Consider the following 14,213-nt stretch of genomic DNA (forward strand, 5'->3'; position numbering starts at 1 on the left):
TGTTGCCTAGGCTGGAGTACAATGGCGTGATCTCGGCTCACCACAAACTTCCACCTCCCAGGTTCAAACAATTCTCCTGCCTCAGCCTCCCAAGTAGCTGGGATTACAGGCATGCACCACCGCGCCCGGCTAATTTTGTATTTTTAGTAGAGACGAGGTGTCTCCATGTTGGTCAGGCTGGTCTCAAACTCCCAACCTCAGGTGATCCTCCCGGCTCAGCATCCCAAAGTGCTAGGGATTATAGCTGAGAGCCACCGCACCTGGCCCAGCCAAGAAATATTCTTTAAAAGTGATTTTTAAAAAATGAATAGAAGAAAATCAGAATTTAACATACTGATCAGTCTTCTTACACTGTTCTTTATCATGGTGCAAAGGCAAAGTAGCCCCGCCCTAGGCAAACTATCACAAATTTTAATTCTGTGTTGAGTATTAAAAGAGGTCTCAAGCCTGGCGCAGTGGCTCACACCTATAGTCCCAGGACTTTGGGAGGCTGAGGTACGTGGATCAGGTCAAGCATTGGAGACCAGCCTGGGCAACATGGTGAAACCTCATCTCTACTAAAAATACAAAAATTGGTCCGGTGTGGTGGCACGTGCCTGTATTCCCAACTACTGGGGAGGCTGAGGCAGGAGAATCACTTGAACCTGGGAGGCAGAGGTTGCAGTGAACCAAGATCCCACCACTGGACTCTAGCCTGAGTGACAGAGCAAGACTCTGTCTCAAAACAAAAAAGAGGTCTCAAAAATGACGTTGAGGTGGGGTGGTAACTTATGGAGTACATTTCCTTCTTTTTTTTTTTTTGAGACAGAGTTTTGCTCCTGTTGCCCAGACTGCAGTGCAATGGTGCGATCTTGGCTCACTGCAACCTCTGCCTCCCAGGTTCAAGCAATTCTCCTGCCGCAGCCACCCAAGTACCTGGGATTACAGGCATGTGCCCAGCTAAGTTTGCCTTTTTAGTAGAGATGGGGTTTCTCCATGTTGGTCAGACTGGTCTGGAACTCCCGACCTCAGGTGATCCGCCCACCTCTGGGATTACAGGCGTGAGCAACCACACCTGGCTATGGACTACATTTCACACAGTACGTATAATCAGAGAAAAAAAACTCTTGTCATTTTAGACCAAGTAATTTTTTTCTTTTCTTTTTTTGTCACCAGGCTGGAGTGCAGTGGCGCTCACAGCAACCTCCATCTCCCAGGTTCAAGCGATTCTCCTGCCTCAGACTCCTAAGTAGCTGGGACTACAGGTGCACACCACCACACCCAGCTATTTTTTATATTTTTAGTACAGTTGGGGTTTCAACATGTTGGCCAGGATGGTCTCGATCTCTTGACCTTGTGATCCACCCACCTCAGCCTCCCAAAATGCAGGAATTACAGGCATGAACCACCATGCCCAGCCAATCTTTCTTTCTTTTTCCTTTCCTTCCTTCCTTCCTTCCCTCCCTTTTTTTTCCTTTCTTTCTTCCTTCCTTTCTTCCCTTCTTTCTTTCTCAGACTTGCTCTGTCACAAAGGCTGGAATGTAGTGGCGCCACTCAGCTCATTGCAGCTTTGATCTCCAAGATCAAGCGATCCTCCTGCCTTAGCTTCCCAAGTAGTTGGGACTACAGGAACTTGCCACCATGCCTGGGTAAGTTTTATTTTTGTAGAGAGGGGGTCTCACTGTGTTGCCACACTGGTCTTGAAGTCAAGCAATCTGTCCTTGGCCTCCCGAAGTACTAGGATTACAGGCATGAGACATGGCACTCAGCCACTTTTTAAATAAACTTCTGTTTGTTAAAACTTGCACCAGGCACTATTCTAATAACTTTCAAATATTCACTCATTTGATGAATGAGTAAACAGGCTATAGGTAATGGGAAATTTTGATATATGGGGTGGCATGATTAAATTAGTATATGGGAGAGGATTAGAATCAGTAAATAGGCTACAGAGAATGTGGAAATTTTGATTTACGGGATTATAGGATGATGGCATGATTAAATTAGTATATGGGAGAGGATTAGAATCAGTAAATAGGCTACAGAGAATGTGGAAATTTTGATTTACGGGATTATAGGATGATGGCATGATTAAATTAGTATATTAGAAAGGATGTCAAGAAATTGGATGTGGGGAAAATAGTAAAGTATAGAGCAGCTACACCATGAGACATTATGTAAAATATGCCCTCTCTACTCAGAGTAATAGTATTAGAGAAAAAGGTTTCAGAACAACCATCTCTCTAATAGAAAGACCAATTTTAGGCTAGGCGAGGTGGCTCTTGCTTGCAATCCCAGCACTTTGGGAAGCTGAAGTGGGTGGATCACCTGAGGTCAGGAGTTTCAGACCAGCCTGGCCAACATGGTGAAAACCCATCTCTACCAAAAATACAAAAAAATGAGCCAGGTGTGATGATGTGTGCCTGTAGTCCCAGCTGCTCGGCAGGCCAAGGAACGAAGAATCGCTTGAACCCGGGAGGTGGAGGTTGTAGTGACCTGAGATTGCACCACTGCACTCCAGCCTGTCTCAAAAAAAAGAAAGAAAGAAAAGAAAATCCAGTTTTAGAGAGGTGTGTCACCAAATTGTTTACTGTTATCTGCCCTACCCAGAGGAAAGGTTTTACAACCTCAGAGAGGGAGGACTGATTTCCCTAGGAGTAAAGTGAAGATAGGATTGTGTTCCTAAAATGAAAATGCTATGTCTGGTTGTGGTGGCTCAATCCTGTAATCCCAGCACTTTGGGAGACCGAGGTGGGTGGATCACTTGCGATCAGGACTTTGAGACCAGCGTGGCCAACATGGTGAAATCCCATCTCTACTAAAAATACAAAATTTAGGCTGGGTGCGGTGGCTCACTCCTCTAATTCCAGCACTTTGGGAGGCCGAGGCAGGTGGATCACCAGGTGAGGAGTTCAAGACTAGCCTGACCAACGTGGTGAAACCCTGTCTCTACTAAAAATACAAAAAAAAAAAATTAGCTGGGCACGGTGGTGGGCACCTGTAATCCCAGCTACTTGGGAGGCTGAGGCAGGAAAACTGCTTGAACCTGGAAGGTGGAGGTTGCAGTGAGCTGAGATTGTGACACTGCACTCTAGCCTGGGCGACAGAGCAAGACTGCATCTAAAAAAAATTAGCCAGGTGTGGTGGCACATGCCTATAATCCCAGCTACTCTGGAGGTTGAGAAAAAGGAAGGAAGGAAGGAAGGAAGGAGGGAGGGAGGGAAGGAAGGAGGAAGGGACGGATGGAATGAAGAAGAAAGGAAGGATGAAAAAAAGGAAGGAAAGAAAGAAGAAACAGCTCTCTCTCTAGTGAGAGAGATGAGGAAAAGGCCTGAAAGAGCCCTTTGAATCTTAGAAACTTTGAGAGGTTTTCTGCATTGCAAGAAGTGGAAACTTAAATTCCTCTTTGCAGAAGGTCTTTCCTTTGTTATGAGAAAGCCACCCTAAAAGACCTTTTAGTTATAGAACTAAAGCAAGTCTTCATCTTACTCCAATGTTGAAACAGCCCCTATAAACTTTATAAGATTTGAAAAAATAAATAAATTGGCCGGGCACAGTGGCTCCTGCCTGTAATCCCAGCACTTTGGGAGGTCAAGGCGGGTGGATCACGAGGTCAAGAGACCAAGACCATCCTGGCCAACGTGGTGAAACCCCGTCTCTATTAAAAAATACAAAAATTAGCTGGGCGTGGTGGCGTGCACCTGTAGTCCCAACTACTCGGGAGGCTGAGGCAGGGGAATTGCTTGAACTCAGGAGGCGGAGATTGCAGTGGGCCGAGATTGCGCCACTGCACTCCAGCCTGGCGCCTGGTGACAGAGCAAGACTCTGTCTCAAAAAAAAACAAAACAAAACAAAACAAAAAATAAATTTAAAAAAGGAAAACAAACTTTATAAAATTAATTGGGTAAGCTGGGCATGGTGGCTCATGCCTGTAATCCCAGCACTTTGGGAGGCTGAGGTGGGCAAATCACCTGAGGTTGAGAGTTCAAGACCAGCCTGACCAACATAGAGAAACCCTGTCTCTACTAACGATACAAAATTAGCTGGGCGTGGTGGCACGTGCCTGTAATCCCAGCTACTCCGGAGGCTGAGGCAGGAGAATCGCTTGAACCTGGGAGGCAGATGTTGCGGTGACCCAAGACCACGCCACTTGCACTCCAGACTGGGCAACAAGAGCAAAACTCCATCTCAAAAAAAAAAAAAAAAAAAAAAATTAATCGGGGAAGAAGTGAGGGGGAAAAACAAAAGTAAACCAAGTTTGCCACACATTCAGCGTTAATAATGTCAGCTTGCTCCCTGACCTGCTTCCTCATAGTTATTTGGTGCCTATTATCCTAGGATCATGTAGATTCTGTTAGAAGATTTTAGTTCCCCTTAACTGCTCTAGAGATAACTTGAACATTATTAAAGGTTTTCCCTGGGGCTGGGCGTCGTGGCTCACGCCTGTAATCCAAGCACTTTGGAGGCCAAGGCAGGCGGATCACCTGAGGTCGGGAGTTCATGATCAGCCTGACCAACATGGTGAAACCCCGTTTTTGTTTTTGTTTTTAAAAAAAGGTTTTCCCTTTGAGACATGCCTTCAGATCCCACATACTAGTGGGATAACAATTAGGCCAGCTGATCTGCAGGACCCCACTGATGCCAGCTGGTCTGAGGGACCCCAGAAAAAGCTGATTCAGCAATGAATGCCATTTCCACATCCTGATGATTTTGTCCCCTTTGCCTCGACCGATTGACAACCCCAAATCTCTGGCCCTTTGCCCTTCATGAGAGCCTTTAAAACCCAAGCTGTGGGCCAATCTCAGTGGCTCACGCCTGTAATCCCAGCACTCTAGGAGGCTGAGGTGGGTGGATCACCTGAGGTCAGGAGTTCGAGACCAGCCTGGCCAACATGATAAAACCCCGTCTCTACTAAAAATATACCGACGTTGTGGTGGAGGCCTGTAATTCCAGCTACTAGGGAGGCTGAAGCAGGGGAATCTCTGGAATCCGGGAGGCAGAAGTTGCAATGAGCCAAGATTGCGCCATTACACTCCAGCCTGGGCAACAAGAGCGAAACTCCCACTCCTAAAAAAACAAACAAACAAAAAAAAACAAAAAACAACCACCAAGCCCAGAACTCCTTGGAGAGATGGGTCTTTTCCCATCTCCTCAATCAGCGCCCTGCCATCATTAAACTCTCGGCCATATCCTTGCTGTCTCCATGTAATGGATCTGTTACTGTGCAGTGGGCACACAAACCTGTTGGTCCTATGGCAGTGTATTGGGAGAAAACAGTGACGTTGCAATTAATCTGAAAGCATCCGCTATAGAGTTAGACTGAACAGCCAAATGAGCTGATGGATTCCTAGTCGCATATAGTTGAGTCATGTTATAATTTAGTTTTAAAGCACCTGCCTAAATGTTGTAGCTAATGTTACCTAGATTCCAAATGGATATTTATTAAGATGAAATTATCTTCTCCCCCACCACCACCAAAAAAAAAAAATGTACATTATAGTGATTTAAAATTAGAAATTAAAAAAAAATTTTTTTTGAAAGACTGGGTCTCATGGTCACCCAGGCTGGAGTGCAATGCAGCCTCAAACTCCTGGGCTCAACTGATCTTCCCACCTCAGCCACTGAAGTGGCTGGGACCACAGGTGTGCGCCTCCACCCCTAGCAGAAAACTTTAAAATCAGATTAAGAACTAGAAATCAAGATAACTGTAATTGATTAATTCCAGCTCCCAAACACAGATGGAATTAATCATTACAGTTTTCCTCTTGATTCCATTTCATCCACATAAACAGAAATTGCTATACAAAAAATTTGTGAAATGAATTACTTAGGGCTCATGATTCTTTCAAGTTTTTGCCCCTTCACAAAATAAAACTTTCTTAGGCTCATAGTAAGTATTTAAATATCTGTTGATTGAGTCAAGATTTCATTTGCTAGGAGAGAGTTCAGTTCAAGTTTGTCTAAAAAGTCCCTGAGAAAAGCATGCACTATTTAGGGTGGATTGTGTCTCAATGTACACACCCTGACTGGATATACAGACACTGGCTACAGGTTTCCAAGTTTCCATCTTTTATACCAGTGAAAGAGAGAAAAATCCAAGCTTTTTAGTTAAGCTGCAGCACTATCAGTAAATTCCCTAGCGGCTTTCTGCAGTGGAAGCTGGGATGGGCCTCCTTCCACCGCAGGGACCAGAGTCATGATGACTCCTGATCTGTAACACTAGAAAGCCTAGTTTGACCAAAAAGTTGATAAATCTCTGGATACAAATCTGCCCTCTGCTCCAGTTGCTCCCATCACCAGAGCACCCAACAGTTGCTCAACCACCCTCAAAAGGAAGGCAAACTATTGCTGGTGATTCTGATCAACACATGCCTGAAGTCTAAGATCTGTGTCACTGAATTTCAGCCTTTACAAAGTAGGGCTCTTGGCTGGGCACACTGGCTCACACCTGTAATCCCAGCGGTTTAGGGGCCAAGATGGGCAGATCATTTGAGCTCAGGAGTTCAAGGCCAGCCTGGGCAACATGGTGAAACCCCATCTCTACAAAAAATACATTTGTTCTGGGTGTGGTGGCACATGCCTGTAGTCCTAGCTACTCTTGAGGCTGAAGTGGGAGGATTGTTTGAGCCCAGGAGGCAGAGGCTGCAGTGAACCATGATAGTGCCACTGCACTCCAGCCTGGGCGAGAGCCAGACGATCTCAAGAAAAAAAAGTCAGCGGGGCTCTTATGCTGAATCCATCGAACAGCTTCTCAGCACAAATCTTTACCCTTGTCAAGGTAGGAACGTGATAGCAATAAAATGGCAATGCAGGGGTAGCAGCAGCTGCCTCCATTAGGAAATTAATCAGGGCATCTTTGTTTCATGGTCTGAAAAGAAAGTTGCAATGACAGCAATGCCATTGGCTTCTATTTTTTCTGCATATTGGGCCAGTTGTGATTCTTTCAAGCTCAATACTCCTATATCAATCACTACCTGACCCAACATTTACCAGTTATTTATAAACAATATTATAAAGAATACATATGAAGAAATGTATATAAGGGGCTGGGCCTGGTGGCTCACACCTGTAATCCCAGCACTTTGAGAGGCCAAGGTGGGCGGATTGCCTGAGGTCAGGAGTTTGAGACCAGCCTGGCTAACATGGTGAAACTCTATCTCTACTAAAAATACAAAAATGAGCCAGGTGTAGTGGTGTGTGCCTGTAGCCCCAACTACTGGGGAGACTGAGGCAGGAGAATCACTTGAGCCTGAGAGGTGGAGGTTGCAGTGAGCCAAGATCACGCCATTGTACTCCAGCCTGGGCAACAAGAGTGAAACTCCTCCTCCTCAAAAAAAAAAAAACAAAAATGCATATGGGGGACAGGACATGGAGCATCTGTGCCCTCCCTGGGTGCACCACCGTCCAGGAATCTCTACATGTTCAGCTATCTGGAAACTCTACCTAGTACCCTTTTTATTTTATTTTTCATTTTTTGAGACTTGCTCTGTTGCCCAGGCTGGAATGCAGTGGTGCCATCTCACCTCATTGCAAACCTCCGCCTCCCAGTTTCTTTTTTTTTTTTTTTTTTTTTTTGAGACGGAGTTTCGCTCTTGTTACCCAGGCTGGAGTGCAATGGCGCAATCTCGGCTCACCGCAACCTCCGCCTCCTGGGTTCAGGCAATTCTCCTGCCTCAGCCTCCTGAGTAGCTGGGATTACAGGCACGCACCACCATGCCCAGCTAATTTTTTGTATTTTTAGTAGAGATGGGGTTTCACCATGTTGACCAGGATGGTCTCGATCTCTTGACCTTGTGATCCACCCACCTCGGGCTCCCAAAGTGCTGGGATTACAGGCTTGAGCCACCGCGCCCGGCCGCCTCCCAGTTTCAAGCGATTCTCCTGCCTCAGCCTCTCGAGTAGCTGGGACTATAGGTGTGTGCCACCATGCCCCCAGCTATTTTTGTATTTTTAGTAGAAATGGGGTTTTACCATGTTGGCCAGGCTGGTCTCGATCTCCTTCTTGATCCACCCACCTCAGCCTCTCAAAGTGCTGGGATTACAGGTGTGAGCCACTGCGGCCGATCTTATTAGCTCAATCTTAACATAGCAAAACTACGAGACAGATACTACTTAGTATCCCAATTTTATATCCAAGGAATCTGAGGTACAGAGGCCCAAGGCCACACACAACTAGTAAGTGGCAGAATTAGGATACAAATTCAGGTAACCAGGCCAGAACCTGCCCTCTTAACCAGTATAACTATACTAATTAAATAATAAAGAATAACTCAAGCACAATTGTTCACTTCAAAGTCTATTTTTAATTTATGAGAAAAATGTTTTTAAAAGCACACATTGCTAAACCTTGAAATACTAGCTCTGCATCTTGTTTTAGTTGGTTGTTTGGATACCCTAAGTATTAAGGTAGTATGTTTTGTTGACGTGTTTTTAGCAAGCTACGCTTTTCTAGCAACTTCTGTTTCAAAGGGTGACAACGAGGAAGATACACTCAGCCAGACTTAATGACCTGGAAATTAGGTCATTTTTTTTTTTTTATCCCTAAGGCAGGTAAAATAATACCAAGCCCCATCCCTACAGCTGCTATTTACTCTCAGATTAACCCACTCACAGTGGATTGATGCAATCAGTTTAATTATGTTGAAGAGCTGGTCTTATTGAGAATTACACCTTAGGGAGGATGACTGAAGGGAGGACTACATGGTAACCAAACTCTTCCTCCAACAGCCATGTATCTATCCTCTTGGCCTTATGTGTGTGTAGAAAAAGGAGAGGGCTTTCTTCTCTATCCTGTGGCAAACTGTAAACTCACATTTTGCTTCTTATTACAAAAAGGGTAAGAAATATTACTGATCACACAGGGCGGACAATCCCCTCTGGTATAAAAAGCCAATAAAAATGATTGTGTATAAGGGAAAATCATTCAGAGTCTGTGCCATTCAGTGCATCACTGTTTAGAATTTTTTTTTTTTAATTCTTCAGCTAAGACAGCAGAAGAGGTGATTTATTGTATGCTTGTTACACTCAGCCACAAGTGAACACAGAAACAGTCCAGAATGTCACAGGCCCAAGGCAAAGAACCAACATGGGCTGTTTTGGTTATGAGCAAGGTGGGTCTCAGAGGTGGTTTCCATGATCAGATGGCAATGGAAGCTCTAGATCCACTTAGACAAGTTCTAGACAGTGGCATGCAGTCCAGCAAATTGTACCAGCCTCTGACATTTCATGTTTCTGGGTACACAAGCTAGTGGTTTACATGGACTTCTGTTTCATCTTTCTTCTTTTGCACTTCAGCCTGCGGATTTGCTTCTTCCTCCACTTGGCTCATGGCACAGCAGTTTCCAAGAAGGTGGCGCTAAGGCTGAGAGCGGAAGTCTTTTTTTTTTTTTTTTTTAAAAAAAACACAGTTAAATAAAAATATGTATAGGGTACTGGGATCCCTAGCATAGTGAGCTGTATATGTTACCTAGCGAGATTGTTAAAAATGTTTTGAGGTTTTGAAAATGTTTTCTAATATAATTGACAAATTTGTAATATAGGAGAGATTTTTTTAATGTACATCATTTGCCTTTTATTTTTCCAAAAATGTGCTTCACCTCATTTGCCCTTAAGACATTGCATTTTATAGGTATGAGAAAGAAAGAGGGAAAAGTCATGGCCAATTCCTTTCTCGTTACTGATCAGATTCTTGGCAGCTACCTCTTGGATTTTTTTCCACAAAGAAATGATTTTTCTACCTGTTAATTACTACTCACTGTAGATATTTCACTTACGCTAAACAAAACCACACTTGGCGTTTAAATCATTTTTCTTTAGCTATTTGTTGAAGGGCTATGTGAGTCCTAAACTGTAATCGGGCTTCCATGGAATAGTCTTTGTAATTTCTTACTTTGTGTAGGTTTTTCGTTGCACTGGCATAGTCTCCTTTTAGATAGTGTAAGATTCCCAGTTCATAATAAGTATATGGCACCAAATAGTGGTCATATTTCAACAATTTCTCCTTTTGAATGACACGATGAAAGTAATACTCAGCCTTTTCGTATTTGCCTAAGTATTTCAGGCATAGACCTTTCAGTAAATTTAATAAACTTATGTCATCTGTGCCATACTCTTTATGTGGATTTTCTTGTAAAAGATCTTCTCCTCTGTCAATTATTGATAGCCAGCTTGAAATAAGCTCAACTTTTTTGCTCATGACTCGGAAACCACTCCAGGCATAAATGAACTCCAGAAGGGGTTGGGCTGTAAACCAGCCTGTTGTAGTGCCATAGCGCTGACCCTTCTCCGCAACAAACTTTTCTATTGGCACAGAACCGCCTAAAAATTTGATTCTCAGGCCTTCCACTTTTAAGAAGAGAGAGTTTATATCCTCACTTACTGATTTCACAAAATCAGAAGGAAGCAAAGCCAGGATGATAGCTTTACTGTACATGTAGATTGCCTTGGACCACCTGCTTTGTTGAGACAGTAGATTGGCATAGTGGTAAGCTTGCCTCCAATCCTGCCATAAAATGTGGCACCACATGAATTCCCAGTAACAGAGGTGATGAAACTGCTTCCATTCATTCTGAGTAAAAATGCACTCCTGTAATTTTAGCTGTGCATTTTCAAAATCTCCTTTCAACATACTAGAACGTGCATGAAAAAATTTAAATATGACACAGTTTGGAAATTTCTGGAGGTATACTAGGAAGAGATCTTCTGTAGAATTGGAAATCTTTTCAACACCAAAAGTTACATAGACATAATTGTAATAAAAGAGTAGAGTCAAAAGACTTATGATATTATTTATGTGAGTTTCAGATGCACTCTCATGAAGCAAAGACAAGCCCACTTCTCTATCACCAGAATATCCAATAATATTGAGTAGTTTAAGTGTCCTTGGTGGCACAAGTGATAACATCAAATTGAATGCTCCAAGTCCAAATTTTACACCTCCAACCAGGTGTTTGTGGGTTTTGCTTTGGTTGTCAGGTATCTGTGTTAATACCTGTTGACAGTCTTTGTATATTTGGTAACTTGACCCAAAACTGATCCCGCTTTTAAGGAAAGCAAGCATGCTCTCATCTTGTATAAATGATATGAAGGATTTCAAGATCAAACACTCAGCATAACAGACTTCTGCATGCAATTCCTCTTCTGTGATAGCTGTTATTTCCTGTTTACTTACTAGATGAGACAATGTCATTTTAGTTTTTTTTCGGAAATTGTTACAGGTGTTCAAAGCGTCCTTTGCAGCTATCATTCCAATCTGTAAATCCTGTGGCTCAAAAGTCAGGATGGCCTTGACAACCATAAAGAAACTATACATTAGGGAATGGTACATGCTGTTTTTAGACCATGGATGAATGAGATTTATTGCATCTGAGAATCTGTTATTTAGAAATAAATACAATCCAGTGGTGCATTCTTCCAAGGAAGATAGTAGATTCATTTTTGTTGCCATAGGGATACTTTCACAGGCATCTTCAAACTTGTCCTCCTGATCATTTTTTCTTTTACTTAGAGTAAGTGGCATATTTGTTTCCCCACTTAGAGATGAGAAATATCTGAAGTGGAAGTGGAGTGATGTGGTTGCAATGAGGGTAGCTCCTGATCTCCTGATTGAGATCACTTCTTCCACACAAAGCTCAGTCTGAGGTGTTGCTGTTAAAATAGAGGCAAACAAACAACTAGCTGTGAGGTGCAGCATTAGGATATTATCATCTATGTTAGACAATGGGGGAACAAAAGATAATTTTAGTTACCCAGAAGATGCATTTCTGAAAATGCATTTAGTACATTTGTAATGTACTAAACAAAACCTGTTTTAAAAATTTGTAAATTTAACTATAGATGAGGAAAACATGCTTTTTTAAAAAAAGCACTGCAAAGTAAATCCTTTGTAAGCAGAATTCTTTTGCAACTATTCCTTCAACATATCGATTTCATATGATCATGCTTTTCTGTATTTGTGTTATAGAACTGTACTATGATAGCTGTAAAATTTCTCTATAGGAAGGCCTTTGGGGGCAAGAATCTGGTTGGAAAAGGGAATGTATTTATGTAGCTCTCTCTTTTTTTTTTTTTTCTTTTTCTTTTTTTGAGACGGAGTCTCACTCTGTTGCCCAGGCTGGAGTGCAGTGTCACGATCTTGACTCACTAACAACCTCTGCCTCCTGGGTTCAGGAGATCCGCCCACCTCATCCTTTTGAGTAGCTGGGACTATAGGCATGTACCACCACGCTCAGCTACTTTTTTTTTTTTTTTGAGATTGAGACTTGCTCTGTTGCCCGGGCTGGAGTGCAATGGTGCAATCTCAGCTCTACTACCTCCCAGGTTCAAGCGATTCTCCTGCCTCAGCCTCCCGAGTAGCTGGGATTAGAGGTGCCCACCACCACGCCCGGCTAATTTTTGTATTTTTAGTAGAGGTGGGGTTTCACCACGTTGACCAGGCTGGTCTTGAGTTCCTGACCTCAGGTGATCTGCCCACCTCAGCCTCCCAAAGTGCTGGGTTTACAGTGAGCCACCTCGCCCAGCCTACTTTTTTTTTGTTGTTGTTGTATTTTTTGCAGAGGTGAAGTTTCGCCACGTTGCCCAGGCTAGTACTCAAGTGATCCACCTGCCTTGGCCTCCTAAAGTGTTGGGATCACAGGCGTGAGCCTGTGTGCTTGGCCTAAAACTAACTTTTGACGAAATGAAGCATTGTGGTCAATTGTATAGAACTTTGGACATGCGGAGATTTGTGTAAATCTACAAAGATTTCCTAGTATTGTTCCTGTTAGAAAAAATAAATTCAAATGTAATAGTTGTTATCACAGCATTTGGTAGGAAATCTTTTCTTCTACTGGGAGTCATTTAATACCTGTAAGCTGGGTTGGGAGTGGGTACAATGGAAGGCCAATTCCAAATTACAAGCTATTTAATTTATTCATAATAACAGAATAGTTTCAATTAATCTATTTTTAAAAGTAGAAATAGCAAAACACAACGGTAATTATTACAATTCAGAAAAAGATCCAAGTATACTTTAAAATGCACTTGAATTCTGTATTTTGATAAGTCAAAAGACAAAAGGGAGAGGTAGAACAGAGGAGAGTAATCAAAGGAAAAGAAAAAGAGACGGAAAAGCAGAAGAAACAGTTGCAAATTTTTACACAGAGGGAGAGAGAAAACAAAGAGGAAAAATATGTTACATATAAGAAGAAATGATAAGGAGGACAGCCTCAGAGGCATTATTTTAGATAAATGCTTGTTTTTTATTTTTATTTTATTTTTGGGTTTTGTTTGTTTGCTTTTCTTTTTTTTTCCACCCCTCCCCACCCCTGCAGCTGTTTGTTTGTTTGAGGAGGAGTCTAATTTTACTGCCCAGGCTGCAGTGCAACTGCATGATCTTGGCTCACTGCAACCTCTGCCTCCAGGGTTCAAGTGATTCTGTTTCAGCCTCCTGAGTAGCTGGGACTACAGGCATGTGCCGACATGCCCTAATTATTTTTGAATTTTTAGTAGAGACTGGGTTTCACCATGGTTGGCCAGGCTGGTCTCAAATTCTTTTTATTTTATTTATTTATTTTTATTTTTATTTTTAATAGACGGGGTTTCACCATGTTGGTCAGGCTGGTCTTGAACTCCCGACCTCAGGTGATCCAGCTGCCTTGGCCTCCAAAGGGTCTCAAATTCTTGACCTCAGGTGATCCACCCACCTTGGCCTCCCAAAGTGCTGGGATTACAGGCATGAGCCACTGTGCCCAGCCCAATAAATGCTTGTTTTCACACTTAAGATTCAGTTATGTTTCAGGTTGTTAGCAACAGTAATCACTTTTTTTAAAATTTTCTTCCAGAAATATTTTAATAAAAATTGGCCATTTCCAAGAGACACCCACTGCATGCCCATCGATAAATTACTAACTTTTTAAAAGCTAGGTTATGGCGGAGTATGGTGGCTCATGCCTGTAATCTCAGAACCTTGGGAGGCCGAGGCCAGTGGATCACCTGAGGTCAGGAGTTTGAGACCAGCCACTAAAAATACAAAAATCAGCTGGGTGTGGTGGCGGGCACCTGTAATCCCAGCTAGCTGGGAGGCTGAGGCAGGAGAATTGCTTGAACCCAGGAGGCAGAGGTTGCAGTGAGCTGAGATCGTGCCACTGCACTTCAGCCTGGGCAAAAAGAGCGAAACTCTTTTTTTAAATTTATTTTTATTTATTTATTTATTTTTTTTGAGACGGAGTTTCACTCATGTTACCCAGGCTGGAGTG

The 14,213-nt window shown here is 42.9% G+C and overlaps 1 protein-coding gene and 1 pseudogene across 1 annotated transcript; both read right to left on the reverse strand.

Moving 5' to 3' along the window:
• Positions 1-5,987: 5,987 nt before the first annotated feature.
• On the reverse strand, positions 5,988-6,965 carry LOC108293756 (annotated as a pseudogene).
• Positions 6,966-9,781: 2,816 nt separating this feature from the next.
• Positions 9,782-11,613, reverse strand: LOC108293773 (tetratricopeptide repeat protein 39B-like). The gene has a single exon (XM_017515323.2). It carries the CDS (start codon positions 11,495-11,497, stop codon positions 9,782-9,784), a length of 1,716 nt encoding a protein of 571 aa, XP_017370812.1. The 5' UTR covers positions 11,498-11,613.
• Positions 11,614-14,213: the final 2,600 nt, after the last annotated feature.

The sequence above is a fragment of the Cebus imitator genome, unplaced genomic scaffold (assembly GCF_001604975.1).
Source record: "Cebus imitator isolate Cc_AM_T3 unplaced genomic scaffold, Cebus_imitator-1.0 Scaffold547, whole genome shotgun sequence".
In the NCBI taxonomy this organism is placed as follows: domain Eukaryota; kingdom Metazoa; phylum Chordata; class Mammalia; order Primates; family Cebidae; genus Cebus; species Cebus imitator.

Bases quoted from the DNA above. Each gene is read 5' to 3' on its own strand.
- LOC108293773 (XM_017515323.2), bottom strand. From the start codon at position 11,497: ATGCCACTTACTCTAAGTAAAAGAAAAAATGATCAGGAGGACAAGTTT.